This window comes from Scardinius erythrophthalmus, assembly GCF_964197995.2.
Source record: "Scardinius erythrophthalmus genome assembly, chromosome: 18".
NCBI lineage: Eukaryota > Metazoa > Chordata > Actinopteri > Cypriniformes > Leuciscidae > Scardinius > Scardinius erythrophthalmus.
Window position 1 is genome coordinate 15,551,982 of NC_138238.1, and position 20,649 is coordinate 15,572,630.

Below are 20,649 nucleotides of genomic sequence, written 5' to 3' on the forward strand. Positions count from 1 at the left end.
GACAGAGAGATGAAGTGTTCCCTCAGGATGTATTGGTGTGTTTGTGGGGAACGTTCTCCCTTGTAACATCATTTTTCTGTATGGCACATGCAGCTCTCTAAATCAACACAAGCCACTGCTCTGTGCTTTGGGGACTTTGCTGTCTCCGTTTGCTCTCAGTAACCCTTTATTTTCTTATTTGTCTTTTTTATTGATTTGATACGTCTGCTCAATCACTCCAATCCTCCAAACACCTCATGATCTCCTTTTTTAGAAAAGCGCTAATGAGAATCACATAGCATTTCCAAGAAGATTTTACATGTGTATGTGTGGAAATTAAGCCTGTCTGCTATCCAAAAATGCACCTTGATTTGGTCATTATTTAGAGAGAAGGATGGAGCAGATGTGATTTGAATTTCATCTTTCTCTCATTTCATTTTAATCCATTTAATGTTAGTTAAAGCTGCTTCTCTCTCTCTCTCTTGCTCTTCAGATGTTTGTAAAGGCGCTTTTTGACTTCAATCCAGCTGACGATAAGGCGATCCCTTGCAAGGAGGCAGGCTTGGCGTTCAGGATGGGAGATATCTTGCAGGTTATGAGCCAGGATGATGCCACCTGGTGGCAGGCCAAACTCGAGGGCGATGGCAACCCGCGCGCTGGACTCATCCCTTCCAAACACTTACAGGAGAGGTTAGCCAATGCTTTTCTCTCTTCCCTGCTCATTTCCTCCCACTATCACCAGTTTTAAATTCAACAGCACTCCTTGACTCCATCATCTTGTCCGCCCTCTGTCCAGCCCCCTCATATATCATATTCACCTTTCATGCATCCATCTCTCTGTCTCTCGATCATTCCAGACTTCTTCCACTCCATTACAACCTGACTTTCACTCCCTACTATGAAAGGAATGACTTTTCTGACTTTTTTGTGTTCCTCATCATTTTGTTCCCTTTTTGTGCAAGTCGGCTCGGCCAAAATACTTTGGATTTCCGTGGCTGTCTGGGCTGGAATGAGTAATGACAGACAGTGATAGCACTGGTTCACATCCACTTTGGACGTCCACGCACGGAAAATTGCACATCAGTGGCTTTCTTTTTCATAAAGTGGACTCTGATGTGCATGCATATGTGCGCTGCCTTAGGAAATAGTTTCTTTGCTCTGTTTCTCTTGAAGAAAGTAACTTTCAATAGTAAAACATATTTTTGAACCTGTCAAATGTACAGTAGCAAGTGCTGTTTCTGGCTGACCATTCTCTCTCTCTCTCTCTCTCTCTCTCTCTCTCTCTCTCTCTCTCTCTCTCTCTCTCTCTCTCTCTCTCTCTCTCTCACACTCACACTCACACTCACACTCACACTCACACTCACACTCACACACACACACACACACACACACACACACACACACACACACACACACACACACACACACACACACACACACACACACACACACACACACACACTCTCTCTCTCTCTAATGGATACTTAGGCAGGTAGCTCTGCATTGTAGTTAAGTGTTTAGTAATCTCCATACAGCTGTGAAATCCGATGGTTTTACTGCATGTCAGAATAGGGTTGTCAGTCAGGTTTGGAGTGCTAAATTACCAATCATTAAGTTAGGTTTACACATTTTGGTTGTAAATGAGTGACGTATGATGTTCAAAGACCAAACAGACTGCTTTACACAATGTTGTCGGTTGATTTAGATTTGATGGGTGATTGCTTCTCACTCACACATATATCAGTAAATACAGTTATCAGTCCCAAACACTGACACTGAATGTATACTATCTGTTTACTACTATCTATAGATCTTTATCTTTCTCTTTCTCTCTCACTTCCTTCAGGAGGTTTGCAGTCTGGAAACCCACGACCATCACTACTCTTCAGAGGACCCCCAGCAAAAGATTTTGTAAGGACCACACCCCAACAATCATGCAGCAACTAAAACAACCACTGAAACACACACCAGAGACAAAACAAAACTGGAAATTATATACATATAATGTAACTTTCAAACACTTTTACTGGAAAGCGATAGCATATGATGCAAAACATTACTCTCTGGTTTGTCGTTTCTCATTTTTAATGGTACTTTCCATGTGGTTACAAATAAGTTTAGCAATTTTGACAAACCTCGCCCATGTTAGTCAACTAGATAACAGTATCTTGGTGACAAATCATCATAATTTGTAAACCATTTTGATTAAATCCAGAAACAACAGTGGTTCTCAGCCAGGGGGATGGGGATGAAAAAAATAAAATAAAAACATTCTTTTTGAAGAATCTTAAATCTCTGGAATCACAAAATTTAATTCAATTCAATACATCTGTTAATTATGACAAAACTGCTTGTTTTCTAACTTTTTTTTATTACAGCAGAAATATCAAATAATGTGTTGGACAACAGGGACCTTATAGTCAGACAGGTTGAGAACCACTGGTTTAAAACATGGTTGTACAAGATCACTGAATGTAAAATTTCCAGTGGTAATGCCCAAAACTCTCTCTCACTGACCTCAGGCCAGACACCGTATTGTTGAGCCCTGCACACACTCATCCTTTTGTTCCCGGACTACAGCAGAAATTATTTTTGAACTGTTGTATGAGAGCGGCCCATGCAATGCAAATGATGTGACGAGACAGTGGCTTAAAAAAAAAATGAATAGAAGGAATAGCAACCGGAAAAGATTAGATGAGAGGGTGGGAAGTGCAAGGTGAAGTGAATGCAGACAGGGAGCCCAGACTCCCCTGATTGGTGCCAGGCAGATATGTGCACACATGTGTATTCATGTACATGTGCATTAATGCACGCCTGGACATAAGCTTCCTCTCCTGCTTTCCATTAATCTCTCACATTTGACTATCGTATGCGTGTGTGCGTGTGTTTGTGCGCCACAGCTCTAATCTCTCCCTCCGACTGACATCAGGGGTCTTTATGGAGCTATGCTGGGTTACTCTCTACACATGTGCGCACTTAAGACTCACCACGAGACAGACCCGCAGCAACACTCTCGACATGTTGCCGTCATCCGTACAGCTACACGCACACTTGATTGAATAATACAGCCACTCTGGATTCTTATCCCCAATGCCACATGTTTGGCCTCCCACCTTTCCCATTTTTCTCTGTCACTCCATCGGCTGCTTAAAACAAAGAAAAAGTAAAAGTTGATGTGTGCGTCTCTGAATTATCAGTATTGATGCGTTTTCCAGGACCACCCCAGAAGTCGTGAAACTGTCGTCTTCGCAAACTCATTACGTTTTATTAAACGAACAAGCATAAGTAATATTAAAGTCCTGATTTTATGCAGCTTTTCATATATAGAATTTTTCTGGAATCACGTCACGTATAGAAATTTGTCAGAAACGCATTCAATTCAGAAAAACAGAAAGCTAATGTGTCCATGTCTGACTTAACCAGAAGCAGACCGTATACAATATCAATCCAAACACAGGTGTTGTAGATGCATATAGGTGAGCTTGGAAAAAATAAATTGTTTGTTTGAAACCGCATGATTGTGCACTTTAAGAGTAAGACCATCTGTCCACTGGCCTGCAGTGCGGTGACGTTAGCCCATATTTCAAAGAGCAGTGATGAGGGGCTTTCTCTGGATGACTGAACACACGCTAGTGCTTTGCACTACAGACATGTGCTGTCAAATAAAGCCTTACTTATCAGAACAGCATGACAACTAGCTGAGACTGTATGTCATATCCATTATAAACCCCACACCCCTGGGCAGGTTCAGAGACTAAAACTTTCGGGGTTTCCACGGTCAAATCATATTTAAAATCATGATTTTAAGCATGGGAATGTCATGGAAATTTATCTTAAAAACAATGGAAAGTCATGGAAATTTACCAGTACATTTTTTTTTTTAACAACATTTTTGTATGGAGTTATAAAATTTTGTAGGCTAGAAATAGTTTTATATGGATTAAATTCTCTTTCATTTTTTTTTTTTTTTGACCTCGTATTTCAAAATGTCATAACTTGATCGTCCAATAAAATGACAGACTTATCTGGTGACGTATGCTGGCCTTCTCCGATCATTTTGGTCCACTTAAACCCTGACTCTTTCTTATAATTGACTTCAAGCTTGCATTTACTGTAGATCTGACTCACCCAGTTAACAACCCTACTTTCGTTAGAAGTCCCACCCTACTTTTTTTTTTTTTTTTTCTTGTTCGATAATTCTTTTCACTCGAGTGGATCCCCATCTGTTACATCACAAAACGTTGGGAAGGAGGAGGGATTTTACTTCTCCTTAGCGATTCAGTCTTGTTTACCAAATCGCTTCCTTTCAATTACTTACTCCCAGCATCCCGCCTCCTCTGTGATCTACTCCTCACCAAAGGAGGAGCACTGGAGGCTACACTCAGCCTCTGGCCCTAAGTCCTCCAGTCCTAAGACTGTGACGGACAAGGTTCTCTAGAGGTATTAGGCGAAGGCTTAGACATGCGTGGGATGTATCCCCTGAAAGCTGCTGACCGCACCCTCGCCTCTCTAAACCTTCTGGCTACCGTCTCCACAGATGTGCCAAAAAGAGACTTGCGCATTAAGGAGAGCGTATTTTTTCTCGTTCTCCTTAATGTCTGCCAAGTTGAACCACAGATGCCTCTCCATGGCCACCATCTCTACGATTGAACAACCAATGACAGCTGCAGTTTATTTGGTAGCCCGGAGGTCCAAATGCATGGAGTAGAGTGGCTTCGCGACTACCTCCCATACAGTCCCTGCCCCTGATCCAAGTCTTTAAGCAGATCCGCTCGGTACGCTTGCAACACTGTTGTCGTGTGCACGGAACCACCAGCCTGACCTGCTGCCGTATATCCTTCAAATGCGAGGTAGTCCTCAACGCAAGGCAGGGTCGCAGTGAGGAGGTCATGGCCTGACAGGATTTGCTCGTCAAAAGTGTCACAAGTGACTTCCTGTCTCTCGCTCCCCCAAACCAGATCAAGTCTAGCCGTGGCGTGGGCCATCACCTCCAGAAACTCCTCGTGGAGCTGGCAGGCTTAGAGAGCTCACTATAAGCAGTATCCTTGCCCTCATAAACCACATCCACCTCATCTTGGCTGGATGATGCCAACAGAATTTACTATCTGTTTGTGAACAGCAGAGGGGGTGGATTTAATAGCATCCGCCTTAACTCTCTCTGCATCTAATTCCTCAGCATTAAGGAAGAACAAAGCTTCTTACCTGTCTATTTCAGTCAGTCTCGCGAATCATGAGCACATCCAGCTTCCTCAAGGAGACTAACACACTCCACCTGTAGCGTTTGTTTTACAAGCGCATACAAACATGCGTCTCCTGAAGACAAAAAGATCTGATGACATCTATCACAGACACCCTCTTATACACGTATGTGCTCCAGTAGTGACATCATGGAATTGTCAGGTGTATACACGTGCTTCAGACACCGGTCACACTGATCGATCCAAGACGCAGTGCTGAGTTCCACTTCGAAAGGGAACTCCATGTTACTCTGGAGGGATAATCCTTTCAATTAATGAAAGTACTGTAAGCGTACTATATGCTACATGGATAAAAACATCTGTTAAATGACTTCTTGCCTAAGACTTACACAAGAATCTTTATTAACTGTCACATGACCAAATTCTGTTATGTTTTTTCTTCTCCACTTTTATGCAATGTCATTGGCACAATGGGGATGTGCTTCAGACATGTCAAACCAGCAACTTTCCGGTTACCAACCCTGAGCCTTAACCAGTCAGTTAATATCTGTTTATTTTGTTTGCAAATAGATTAACACATCTGGTCTCATATTCACCTCTCATGATGATTACCTTTCGCATGATTAGTGTGTCTTCTGGTTACGCAAGCTACATTTATATGCAACCTAATGTAGGATAATCCTAACGTGTTCAGGACCACTGATCACAAGCGTTTTGTTGTTATCATAATGTTGTCACATTGCATGTGGAGCAGTTTTGTTCGGTGTACATGTACAGTAATGCACTTGTAAATAGATATATATTACACTGGTTAAAGTAGATATAAACAGAACATGTGGAATCTACAATGGGATTGATGTAAATCTGTGTATATAAACAATGAATCAGTTGGTCTATTCATGCCCGTTCACTTGCTTTGGTTTGTGCCCTTTTAGATGTTTGCTTGACCAGATATAATTTCAATCCAATTGTTCTGTCATAACTGTAGATATGGAAACAATTTAAGCACCTCTTTAATCTACACTCACCATCCCTACTTATCTGTAATAATCATCTGTTCTAGATTAATTTATAAATTGTGGGAGGCAAAAGGCATCTGTTATCTTTTTGGAATTATTCTGTCATGTAAAAATTGCATCATTTCAATGATCTTGCTTCCAGGTTTGCACAGACCAGTTTGTGGTAACCTTTTTTTTTTTTTTTTTTTTTTACACTCTGTGGCCAAAAGCCATTTAAAAAAAAGGATCATATATTACTGACAATGGCTAGAAAAATGTGCTAGGTGTAGGAAAGTTCACTGCTTCATGCACTTGCCTCGCACAGGTTCCATTTCTCTGAAATATGCCTCCAGTAATTATGGCAGATGTGACAGTTATTCATTTTCATTTTGTAAATCTTACCCATTTTTTCTTATCCTAAGCTTAGTGGCTTCACTTCTTGTCCTAAATCTAAAACATCATTGGATCCCCCTTTTTTTTTTGGGTCACACCAACAAGAAGAAAGATGCCTAAGGATTCTCCTGACTGATAGCACACAAAAGATTTTACTGCCCTCCATCCTACTCTTCATGGTATTGCTTTTTTGGCAGGACTGTGTGGATGTGTATGGCAGGCTGTGTAGATGCTGCCCTTTGCTCGTGCGTGTTTTGATTTAAGCTTGTTTAGTAGAATTGAGACCACATGAACTGGAGGAAGCTTTTAAAGTGACTCCAAATGTTCCCATGTCTTCAGGCCTGCACATGCACACTCAAATATACACTTTCTCTGCTGTTATGAACTGTTAGTTTTTCTGTAGCTGCAGTTTCTTATGAGGTAAGCAATGGTTTACCACTTAATGGCATACTGAAGACTTTTCATAGAATACAAACAGATTTTTGCATTTGTTCAACATTTAAAGGCATAGTTCAATTGAAACTGTGATCATTTACTCATCCTGATGTCGTTCCAAACATTTATATTGTGAAAAAGAAGAAATTTGGAAGAATGTTAAAGCAAAATTGCACCCCAATGACTTTCATTTAAAACAGCAGAAGAAAAAAGTCAAACGGGTTTGGAATGATTTGAGGATAAGTAAATGATGACAGAATTTCTATTTTTGGTTGAACTGGCCCTTTAATATTTTAGATTTCAAATCATGTTTGTAATGTGTACTTCCAGTCACATGACTTTATCTTTCCTTTTATTTTTTTCCTTTATAAGATGATGAGACAGTCGAATGGGGTAGGTCAGTTTCTTTTTCCTCCATTAATTTGCTTCTCCCATCACCCTCTTGATCTGTTTTTAATCTTTTTATGTTTATCATATTCCTTTCTTTGCTTTCCCAGTGGAGGAGATTGAAGGTACACCTTTCAGACTAACTCTGGTTTGCCTATGAAATATCATAGCCATTAGATCATTGGCTGGGGACCCCTGTATGTGGTAATAGAGTACCTGAACAATGAAGATATGGTTGATTAGAATTCATTGGTCCACAACAGCCTAATAGAGCGTAGCAGAGTGTGTAAAGGGGCCAAGAGTTCATCACCCTACTGTATCTCTCTCATACTGTATACTAAAACACATATTCACAAGCACACAATACATCCCTATTTGCCAGACCAACTATGTCTTACACTTAGATTAGAATGATGAGTGCTCAAATTAATCCCACCCGTTTTAGTCTTTCTCTATGATAGAGCGTGTGAATGTGATTGTGAACATATTCCCCCAGTATTTCATAGTCTTATTGTTGTGAGAGACGCAAAAGATGTTTTAACTTATTTTTACCCCATCTGTAAGGTATGTATTGAATGCATTGTGTTGTGTCTAATAGACAAAAGAAATCTGAAGTTTATAGCCCTCATGGAAAGTCGTGGATGTTGAATGCGAACACTGCCAATAGATCTGTCCACCTGGTTTAGTTGTAGAGGATCAATAGATGAAGGAAATATGACCTTTGTGCTTGTCTGTAAACCGTTCAAAAGTTTGTTGTCGGTAAGATTTTTCAATGTCTTTTTAAAAAGATCTTTTATGCTCAAGGCTGTATTTGTTTGATCAGAAATACAGTAAAAATTGTACTGCCCTCCTACTTTTGAACGGTAGTGTAATTATCAGTTTTGTTTATATTACTATAAGCTGTATTGACAGTCTTTTTTGCAATTGGCAATCTGTTTTGCTCATCTTTCAGTATGCAGTAGTGTTCCTATCTTTCTCTCTAATATAAATCTGTCTTGGTTCCTTCTGCCTTTCATAATTTGAAGAGGACAATGAGTTTGCTTCCTATTTAAGTGGACTCCATATTGGTGAGCTCTTTTTGATTATGCTTTGTGTCTGTCCTCTGTCCCATAGCACTCCTCTCTCTCCTGTCTGATTCATATTAATGATAAAAGAGTGTGTATATCCCGTTCTGTGTCATTCTCTTGTAATAGTTTCTTGTGCTGTTAGCTCTCAATCTTCTCCCTCCCTTTCCTTCTCTGTGTGTGTCTGCTCAGTCGGACAAGAATCTTTTTTGACATGTGGCTGCACGCTGTTGCATGTCCTATAGTATCATTGTCAAGCTTCCTTCTGGCTTATTTTGCATATCTTTTCTTTTATAAGTGGTTGACTCAATCAGCCTGCTGACTTCCACTTTTGGTGTAGTCTGCTTTTTTAGTCTTTACTTTTTTCTGTCATGACCATGTGTTTTGTACGTTTCCTCTAAGATTGACATTGTTATTGTCAGTAGCGATTCCTGAGTGTTATTGAGTCTTATCCACAATGCAAAGTGGAGAATTGATACATACTGAACTCTCTGATATCAGTGAAATCCAAGTAATCAGTTTTTTCCCAGTCCTGTTGTAAAAGAGCCAAATGTGCTTTCGTTTGTCATATAGCCACCCTGTGAGCAGCTGTACTTTCTGATTTTCCTGTGTGTTGGCAGTGTTTTTAGTTTAAATAGCTCTGTGTAAATGTTCAACATATTGCATTTAAAAGCACTGGTTTATTTCCAGGCTTTGTGGTGGAGGTCCGACAGGCTCTTGATGTGGTGTGTGTTGGACATTGGGCTGTTTGAAGGCCAGCTCTCAGTCAGGCCTTAGTCTGGTTTCCATCTCTAGCGTTAGTGTGTGGAAAATGAGTGTGCCGTAGCATTCTCATTATCAGTTACCGCACAGACTCATGTATTCTGTTGTACAGTATGCCCCTCAGGGACAGCTCTATACAGTGGCCGCAAAACGTACAGTGTTTCCGTGGGTCCTTAAGTATTAAATATCTCGAGTAGTACAAAAATCACTTATTTGTCTTTTGCAAGGGTCTACGGTTTCAGTTCACAGCAATTTCCCCTCCCTGCTTAATGTTCTGTAATCACTCCATTCTACATCCACTTGAGGTATTCCATTTCCCGTTCCCTAATTTGTCCAAAGCCGTTGTTTCATTCTTCCATTTCAGTGAATCTGTTAGATTATTATGAAGGTAAATATTGATATTTATTTGTACATTTTGATATAAAGATATTTATCAAAAGTTTTTAGTGTTTTTTTTATGTTAATCTTCAGCAAGGCTTTATTTATTTGATCAATATACTGTAAGAACAGTATTAATGAAATAATATTGCAATTTATTGAATATATTTTAAAATGTATTTTATTCCTGTGATGGCAAAGAAAGCATCATTACTTCAGTCTTCAGTGTCACATGATCCTTCAGAAATCATTCTAATATGCTGATTTGCTGCTCAAGAAACATTTCTTATTATTATCAATGTTGGAAACGGTTGTACAGATTTATTTTACAACAACTTTATTTGCATTTTTTCAGGATTCTTTGATGAATAAAAATTTCAAAAGAACAGCATTTATTTAGTCTTGAGTAACATTATTAATGTTATTTAAAATTTTATTTACAGTCACTTTTGATCAATTTAATGCAGCCTCGCCGAATAAAATTAATTTATTTAACAAAAACTTCCTGACCCCAACCTTTTGAATGGTATATTGTGTTGATGTATACTAATTGTATATTATATGTATCTTAATTAGATTCTTCTTTTGTTATATTTTGATAATGTTGCCTTTTTGGGGCCACTGTACTGTTTCCCCTCCTGTTTCTTGTTTGCTGCTTGTTTTACAAACTTTTTTTGTCTCAGTTGCCCAGATTCAGCCTTTTCTTCAGCCTTTTCTTCTCCTTTGTCTTTGTTTGTCTCACGCTTTGTTTGCTTGCGCTCTCTCTCTCTCTCTCTCTCTCTCTCTCTCTCTCTCTCTCTCTCTCTCTCTCTCTCTCTCTCTCTCTCTCTCTCTCTCTCTCTCTCTGTCTAATGACTAGTAGACATTAGTCTGTTTGTGTAAACCCTAAGCTGCTGGCCACTCATTTGAACTCTTTTGATTTCGATTCTGTGGGTAGAAAGTTTATAAATAAAGCCGTGCAGTCCCGTCTGCCAAGCTCAATCAAGCTCCGTCATTCAATAGGGATAACCTTTTCAACGCTGCGCCTCTCGCTTTTTCTTTTTTTAATCTGCCGTCCTGTTTTCTTCCACGCTTTCATTACCAGCCTTCTGACCTCAGCCTCTCCTCTTCCTCCCAACAGCCTAAGAACCTCAAGGGCTGGTCCCTGAACAGCTCCTTCCAGCTTCCGTGCCCTGCCATGCATTACATATTCCATGTAACAGGAGAATATATATATTTTTTTTACTTCTTTAAAAAATGTAAAACTTACAAGTCCCATCATTGTACTCTGTCTTGCCTGCAGTCTAATTCGCTGTTATGATTTGAACCTGGTGTGGTAGTAATGTAAGACTGTAAAACACGGATGCTTTGCTAGTTCTGCTCCACCCTGTGTCAATGGGATGAAGGGGTGTCAGGCGTGCAAGGAGTATTAGTCTTAATCCCAAGTGTGCCATCCATTCATGGATGTCAGCAGTAAGGTTTTCAGCTGAACCAGTGCACATGTGTGTTTGTGCATATGTGTGTGAGTGAAAAGAAAATGTCTGTATTGCTTTGAACATGGTAAACAGAACAAACCTTTAAAAGCTACAATAGTAGCTGGGTTTCCATCCATAAACTATCATTCAAAAGCCTGGGATCAGTTAAAATGTATACTTTTATTCAGCATGTCAGCATGGCAGTTGCAAAATGGCAGTAAAGACTTCTACATTCTTACAAAAAAAATATTACAAATAATTGCCATTCTTTTGAAATTTCTATTCATCAAATAATCTAAAAAAAAAAAAAAAAACCTTTTCAAAAAAATATGAAGCAGCACTAACGGTTTCTAAATCAGTATATTACAGTGAATACGGAATAAATTATATCTAAATTTATTACAATAGAAAATTTTGCAAACACTAGGCATCATACACTTGCTGACTTTAAAAAAAAGTTAGAGTAAAACTGGGCATCATGCACTCCCTTTTAAATGCACTCCCTCCAAACACACTAACTCAGAGAAGATATGCTCTAAAATCGGCTCAAAATACAAACATGTTTGATATCCTCAGACTGGATTGAATTAGAATCTGTAGAGTGTGTGCCTACCATACACTGTGATTTTCTGTGAAGTCTGTTAACTGTAGACTGCCCAAAATCTGCAGACTGACTCTGACTTTCAGCAACTATCACCAGCATCCAAACTGTAAATTGGGTTAAAAATAGATGCAAAGTTGTGTAGAGTATTCCAGCCTTAAGAAGACATTGGAAGACAACATATTTACCAAATACATTTCTAGATACACATTGAGAAAAGTCATGTGACTTGAATAATTCAGTCTGATAATTAGCTACAATTTCCTCCCAGTGCTATCAGACATGCTATCACTCTCTGACAAGTTGATTGACAAAAATTAAGAGTCACAGTGGTTACAATTTTGTAATACTATTGAATTGAAACATATTGGGTGGAAACATTGCTCCATTTGCAAATAGTGTTTTCTATATTGCTGTTTTGCAAAATGAATGGGATGTTATGTGATGTGAATACAGGTTTGCCGTGATCAGCTAATCCTAATGACCTCTGCACTATGAGGGTGACCACAATTTAGGAATAAGTAAAAACAGGGAGGAAAGGCGACGGGAGTCAGAAGAAAGAACAAAAAAATGAAAACATTTGGGGGGAGAAGCTAAAGCTGGGAAAGCCATCAGCCCCCGGAATCCAATTAAGGCAGGAGTTATGGAAAAATGGAGACGTGTTTTAGACTGAAATAAAAAAAGCTCCATTTCCAAAATGAGTTTATCTCATCTGTCCACAGGTTCACTCCTGGAGGAGGAGCACCGGGGCCAGAAGCCTCAAGGCCTGTAGCTGTGCACAGCTTTCGATTACCACGCTTTTCCCCACACTGACCCCGGCTCAGGTGGATACACTTTACTATGATCGGCTGAAGTCACGGGGATCTTAATTTGGAGGGGTCGTTTGGCAGTGTCTCTAATTTTGTGTGTATGGTAGACTAGATTTGAATTAGCCATGGACATTGAGAGCAAATGTGCGTCTCTTCGACTGATTTGTAGCCAGTACATAAAGTAGATGATTATAGTCTCAATGTCCTTTACTCAGTGTTTGGCTATCCATCTGTGGGGGTCAGGAATGGCCAGACTTTGCAGCGGTCCAGTGAATAGATTTTGTGTGTCTGTTCGTGATGTTTGCATGTGGGTGTTTTGTATCTCTGATGGAAGGAACAGGTGATTGATGAGACTAACAGGAGGGCTGTTTCCTCCAACTAGCCTCTTGGATTTGTAGTTCAGATACTTACTAAACCTGCTAGTGATGACTACACCGGCTTGACCTGGCAGCCCACTCAGTTTGTCTGTGAGTTAGACTGTTAAGCCACGTTGAGAGCTGAGCTCCAGGGCCTTAACGGCTGATGTGTAAGCCCACTTGGGCTCACTCCGGTCGGTCAGAGAGTTCAAATTTGACCGCGATGGATCACTGGAAACCTAACCCTAACCTTATAAATATATAATGTTATATATATATATATATATATATATATATATATATATATATATATATATATATATATTATCCGGTCGGTCAGAGAGTTCAAATTTGACCGCGATGGATCACTGGAAACCTAACCCTAACATTATAAATATATAATGTTATATATATAACATTAATATTTGTGTGTATATATAAACTCCACCTCAACCTATTGAATTCATATTTGTAACATCAAAGCACAAAAAGAAACTGTCATATTTATCAGCAATCGATCATATTTATCAGCAATCGATCATATTTATCAGGCTTTATAATATTTAAACTTTCACTTGTATTAATGCTTTTACCAGATACCTTTTATCCAAAGTGACTTGGATTGCATTTAATGTATATATGTTATCAGTTTATGATTGCATACAAATATATAATATATATTTTGATATTTAATTATGGCTCTAAGAAATTCAAACAATCCCTTCTCTAAATTTGGAATTTGGGATAGGACAGAGGAAAAACAAATATCACTCCTTGATACAAGTCTGTTCTCCTCCGGCCAACAGGAACGAAGAGTCGGTATTCAGCGCAAGCCTGTAACACTTGGGCAGAACACGACTTTCCACTTATGCAGCACAATGGAATCCACTCCTACAGTGTGTTTCCCCTAGACGGCTATTCTTAATGAGTTCAACATGATTCAAAGCTGTGCCCAATACATATTTCAAATAGCTCTACTAAATACTTGTTTTTCTTTAATCGTTGCCTGTGAGAGTTATCCATCTTCTCCCCTGGATCCAGGCAGCCAGTTCGTGCTTATCTGTGGGAATGCTGAAAGATAACTGTGCTTGGTAAAGCGTTTGTTGGAGACTGGTTTCCCTTACAAGAGATGGAATATAGTTAGTGTGCACATGAAATGAGATTAGACGATTCTGGTACGTGCGATTTGTACCGGAAACTCAATTTTTGATGCTGGGGGTCCCTCAGACACCACCCCAGGGGCCTGTACACTGCTGTTAAACCCTTCCACAGATGACCGTAAAAGAGGGTGGGAGTGAGTGAATGGATCATTCACATGCTCAACATGGAGCTCTCCGTTAACCTTGTTTGGGGTGGAAGGTGTAGGCCGAGGTATTTCACAAGAGAAAACTTTATTTGAGTTCATTTCCTCTTTTCTCGAAGCCTTGAAACTACTCTAGTAGTCTCTGAAATACAGCTAACTCTGTTCAATCATATCCATATCCTTCATTCTCTGAATCTGTAACAAGTGCCATACTTCTGAAAATACACTGCATGATTAAATATGACTTACAAGCACAGGACAAGGATTATCCAATCCCAAATAATAGATAAAAGAATTAGTCGCAGATTGTAAACCAAAAAATGATGGAAAAATAGGAGAGCTCTATGAAATCATTTTCAGTTTGACTGATCACTCTACAGAGTATTATGATTCCCCTCGTTGACCTTTTTTGGTTACCTTATCTTTTTGATAAATGTGAATGTGCATCATTCCGTATCCATACAGGGAGTTAATGTGTTTGAAGGTTATTACCCCTTGTAGTCCTTAACGTTTTTAATCCCTCAGGGCTTTCACCTCACAGATGTACTAAATTTCTTCCACGACTGTAAGATATTATTGCTGTGGAAAATGGGCATTCGGGAGCCACAGCAGCTTTCAGGCGATTGTGTGTGCGGCGGCAGCGCGTCTTTCTGTGTTTACACTGAATTTGGGCCTTTTCATTGTTTTTCCTTCCATGTCTCAGTGGAAGAACAGGTTTGATTTGTGAACTGCTAGTTGGTGATGGTAGGTTGCGTAGCTCTGAGGTCCAATTAACTTGTCACGCAACAGTGCACGCCATTAGGAGGTGCAGGTTTGGGCCTCTGCAGCGAGCACGTGTCGGTCTTCTAGCCTGTACTGTCATATTCAGAGGGGAAATGGGAGGAATTTTATGACTGTCCTTGGCTAGTTGGCTTTCTCTTTTTATATTTATCTTCATCCCCAAACCAGAAGGCACTTGCCTGAGCATTTCTAATATACTCAAGCTGCCTTCTGTCATATCAAAATGTAGAAACATTTCTGCTATGACTAGAATTGATTAATTTCCATGCTTTTTTTCTAATTCAACCTCAATCAGTTTCGGGGACTCGAGTTCAAGAGTGGGGTATAGTTGCTTGCTATCTGAGCCTTGATTTATTTATCCTTATTGAGATGGAAGGTAATATTTCGGCTATTTGGATGATGCCGTCTATCCTGCTTTAAGTGGTTTTGAAGGGTCCCGATTACGAAGCCTCTTCATACAGAGAACTGCAATTTTCATTGACTAGCCACAGCCGAGCAGCCGTAATGAAAGCTGTGCACCTGCTCTGTGCTCGGGAAAATGGAGCTTCTCATTGCCAGAGTCAATCAACTGTTGAATCTGAAAAATACTAAAATTGAACAGAACAAGCCACTCACTGTTTCAGTTTATTGAAGGTCACGGTCACATCCTTTCGAAGGGATTGTTTCTTTCAAATTGGCAACTAGTACTTTTTTTTTCTCCATCAAATGTTGTTGATGTTTGTCAGATAATCATACCTTTTTGCCCACCTTCTTATAATAATGTAGTTCTTGATGTTTTAGCGTGATGGCTAGACGTCAAGTGGCACGAGCAGCAGAAGACCACAGGTTAGCCTGAGTGGAAGAATGCTCTGTCCTAAACACTTGTAACCAAATCCCCACTGTGGAACCACACAAACACTTGTGTTGTGGTACAGCAGGCGCTTGACTTACGGTGTGTTTCATTTGTATCCCAGCGTAGGTCCCCACAAGCCCTTATTAGGTGACTGTGTGGAAAAGAACAAGCTGTAAAGAATGCAGGATCTGTCCACGGCCGCACATCTGTGCTCCGCGGTCTCTCTGTACTGTGGAAAGTATTAAAGGGGGACTGGATCAAGTTTTTTTTTTTCATTCCCCTTCTCAGTCCATAATTTTCTTACTGCCGTAATCTTACTTGGGCATCTTGCATCATATCCCTGCGTTCATTAATCACATCTTGAAAAAAAAAAATGCTGTGGAGGCGGGAGGGGAAAATGCCTTGTGCAGCGATGGGGTATTAGGTGTCTCTGGTTTGGGGCTGTGCTAGACTAACTAGCATCTGTCATGAATATAAAACCATGCTGCTTAAATGAGGGGTACGTTTTGAGTTTTGATATAGTCTGGGGTCATTAAAGACAGACCGGTGCTGTCCAGAGTAATCAGACAGGAAGTTTTGTGGTGACGTTCCTAACAACCTTTTAGGGCATGAAAAACCACACTTAGCTATGACCGTGTCCTGAAATAGCCCACCTCCTGCCATGTCCCCTTGAAAAACGTAGCCTCAGATATTTCAGTCTGGTCGTTTTGTTACCTGGATGTGGATGAAAGAACCACAAGTCGGTTCATATGATGATGGCGCACAGGAAAATCTGTTATGATCGGGCCCAGACGGAATCTGTGGACGTTTTTTGGATTTTCCGTGCTTATTTTTCAGGGAAAATCTGCGGAATTAGCTTAGATATGGTAAAATGTGGTAAGTGGAACAAAGAGTACTGAACACTTAATGGTGGATGAAAGTGTGGCCAATATGCCAAAATATTTAATGAATAAACACATAAAGAGTGGGGGATATGTAGAACATTGCCAATAATCATTTTAAAAATATATACATAATAATGGTATGAAGGAAAAAAAACACCTATATATATATATATATATTTCACAATATTACTATTTTTACTGTATTTTTGATAAAATAAATGCAGCCTAGGTAGATCTTTCTTATCTTTCAAACATATTTTAAAAACCTTACCACCCCCAAACTTTTGAACAATAGTGTAAATAAAAGCATAATAGTAATATATCAAAATACAAAGAATAAAGAAATCAAATAAAATCTTTTTATGGCTAGTATGATGTGTGTCACAATTCTGAGGAAATGTGCAGAACTTTAAGCGTAAGTGTTTAAGATCCAATGAGACTTCCATGACTCCATCATATCCTCATTCTCAAATGCACATAAGAATGTCAGACAAGCTTGTTGTTCTTTTGTCTTATTTGTTTCTCCATCACTTCTTCCTCCTCAGCGGGTCTGCGAAGGAGTTTTCGTCTCAGCAGAAGAGATAAGAAGACAAATAAGTCCATGTATGAATGTAAGAAAAGTGAGCAGTATGACACAGCTGATGTGCCGACTTATGAAGAGGTGACAACCTCCCGCAGAAAACACGGAGACAGACACAGACTTGTCGTGTTAGTTGGTAAGTATGACAAATTTGGTGTATTTTTTTCCTTTATTTAAATTCAGAAATGACAAAATGGAATTTCAAAAAATGGTCTCTGCTGTGTTTAGTTTGGTTAGCTCAAGCATGCGCGCTTGGTATTTTTCTTATTTGTTTCTCTACTGTTGAGACCACTGCACAAATCAAATCACAGTTTTGAGGCTCCACACAAACAGTGCTTTACCCACAACAGCACTTGACTGAAACCCATAATTCCTTTTCTGCTGTGGGACTTTCACTCAAACCCAGCCCTCTGAAGACCCCTGGAGCTGACGGGACCAGCTGAGGATTAATTCATCTATGTGGCACTTCATTCGCAGTGCTGGTGTTCTAGCGGAAAATTTTATTCCTCCTTAATATTATTCACCAAAGAATTGTTAACACTTGTTTTCAAGGGAACAGTGAGAGCGAAACTCCAGTGAGACGTCAACTTTACAAAGTGAAAAAAACCTTGAAATATTACATTTTCGAATGTCAGATTTGGTGTTTGTTTGCCAGTTATTCTGGACAGAGGATATAGAGGCCAGAACAATGAATTAAGTGTTTCATAAAAGTGTGAATAAAAAGTCATTTAGATTTGTATGACAGATAGTTTGAGGGTTTCAGGTTCCCTTTTTCTTTTCTTTTTTTTATAATGTTGAAATGCTACATTACCCTCTTCTCATCGACCTCCTCCACTATGAATTAAGTTCATAATTTATTTTTCCCACTGTAAGGGGTTTGTTGTTGTGAAAATTTCCTCATATACTGACAAGTAATGTTGACCAGGTGTATAAAATATTTCACGTACAAATCTGTGAGGTAGCACTGGGTCATGGTTCATCGCAATAGACCAGCCCGTGTGTTTGTGAACGCAACATGGCATATGGATTCTATCACAGTTTTGTTGGTGCATGTAATTAATGGAGTGTGTTTTCACATGCCTGTGTGAGCGAATGTATAAGGTGGTCTGTTTAATTAATCAAGCTTTTTGTACTGTCTGGATTCCCCTTTGGTAATTTGCACCTTATGCGGTCTAACGCAAATATTTTCACGAGTTTTGTCTCGTAAGGTGGAGGGCAGCATCATGGATGTATCAGACGTGACAAAACCAAGGATGCAGAAAAAGGGTCTGCTGTGTTTTCTCTCTGAACTGTTATTCTGTCCCTTGAGGTCATGCTTTAACTTTTACTGGCCTGTACTTCTACGTTTTTTTTTCCCTCTGTCTTTTCTCATCATCTTTGCCAGTTGTTTTATTGCATTTAATAATGCAGCCATCAATGATGCCATTTGAATGTCTTTTCTCTCATACATCTCTTTTATACTCTATTCCTGTCGTTGTTGTAGTCATTTCTCTTTTCTTGCTATTGTCTTTGAATGAAAGTGATTCATTTGAAAGCACATTCAACTTTTACACTCCCATTAGGTGTTTACTCCTGGCTGCAGACAACAGGGTCAGGCAAATTCACCCCTGAACAAAAGTCTTTTTCCCCTTTGCTTTCTCTAACACGACTGACCCACGGTTTGTGGTTGGGTTTCAAACGACTTTCCAGACGGATCAAGATCTTATCTATTTGGATACATATTAATCGACCAGCCAAAGTCAACACATTTAACAACTGCGCAGCTTCGCGAACCCGCTGTAGTGTTTTAACTGAAACCTGATTATTTAACATAGCAAATGATCTGTTTTTTTCTACATGTTTGAGTTAAGATTGAAAAGATTTCAGTTGATATAGAGGTAGTTCAGACCCAGACAGAATAACGGTGGAACAGAAGAATGACCATTGAGGAAAACGGTGATCTAAAGGAGCTGTCGGATCAGATTCACTATTTCATTTTATGTCAAAATTTTGGATGCTCTTTCCAAACATCTCTGTCTGGGCTTTTATAATTGAACATTACAATTTGAGTTGCAATGTGTTGTTTCTTCCTAGAACTATCAAGTATAATTTTTACACATTTGAGCAGTTGGCAGGGTCCTGCACAAGTAGCGTAGTGCCCAGTCTCTACAAAGGCTTAAACTATTGCCAAAAAAGCTTTGTTTGTGAACTTATCACACACATAAATGTGTAGAAAGGTTATTTATCGGACACACTTGGTGGAATATTTTGATGCTGATGATATGAGGACATGATGACTGTGTTTTAGGAGCGTTGAGAGAAGGTTGGATGACGGCCCCCCATGTTTAGCCAGTCTAGCAGCTCCTCAGGGTTAACTGCATCTGCTCCGCGCTTGGCCTGGAAGTTATTAAGCCTTTCATATTAGCCTTCTCCCCTAATGAGCGCCCTAATGACTACTGACACTTTTATGACCACCGCAACCTGCCCCCGTGAGTGCACACATACACTTGGATTGAAAAACAATTACTCAAATGTGTTATTTTATTGGGGCTGTTGAAGAATAAAGGGCTAGTTTTTGTTTGGGTCATTAAAGCATATGACAATGAACAGAATAACCAGGAAAAAATGCACAAAGGCAAGTCAGTTAACCTCTTTGACACACCACCATCTCAGTTGAAGGCTGTTTAGACTGGTGAGCTGGATGGCTGCTTAGTGCTTGAACTCGGACTAAAGGTTTCAATGCTGTTCGTGGCTTTTTGGACACAAGCAGCCATACATCAGAGATGGGGCGAGCCGCTGCAGAGATGAGTGATCGAGGACTTTAAACTCATTAAGTGCACATGATGAGTGAATAGAATTTTGAAAAGGTTCCTATGTGAGCCTAGAAGCAGGCAGTCAGGGCCTGGTGGGGTCTAGAGATTAACATCTCAGAAAATACTGTTTGAGTTTGTAGGTCCTTTTAAGAGAAAGGAGCATTTGTGGATGAAATATGGCTAGTTAGAGGAAACATTACTGTGTATTTTTTTCCTTTCCCACCTACGATATATATATTGCACATAAACATGCACTTTTTACATATGGCTCAAACAGGAGCTCTGCATTACTCAGTGACCCTAAAACACTTGAAATAATTTTCTATTTCCTCTCTGTAATAAATCAGCATCTTACTCTTCTCCTCTATCACAGTGGAATAAGTATAACATGTTCTGCAAAGGCATAGGCTTCTAATGGAGTCATAGGCTTGTGTGTGTGTGAGAAAGTGTGTGATGCATCAAATGAAAATGTGTATTCTCCCTGCGAGTAGGAAAAACGTCTCTGTTACGTATGGTAACCCTCGTTCCCTGAGTCCAGGGAACGGAGACGCCTCGTCGGGGGAGTTCCCCTGACGAATTGGGATCACGCTAGGGAGACCAATTGCCTTCGAGTGAATTAAAACGAGCCAATGAACATTGGCATGCAACATTTGCATTCCGCAGC

General features: G+C 39.7%; 1 protein-coding gene across 4 annotated transcripts in view; it reads left to right on the forward strand.

Moving 5' to 3' along the window:
* mpp7a (MAGUK p55 scaffold protein 7a) overlaps positions 1-20,649 on the forward strand; it is a 132,681-nt gene that overhangs the window by 88,915 nt on the left and 23,117 nt on the right. For all 4 annotated transcript variants that reach the window (XM_081393688.1, XM_081393691.1, XM_081393690.1 and 1 more), the window contains exons 11-13: positions 473-669; positions 1,826-1,890; positions 17,159-17,329. In XM_081393688.1, the coding sequence (XP_081249814.1) occupies positions 473-669; positions 1,826-1,890; positions 17,159-17,329 (433 nt within the window). The remainder of the gene's footprint in view (positions 1-472; positions 670-1,825; positions 1,891-17,158; positions 17,330-20,649) is intronic.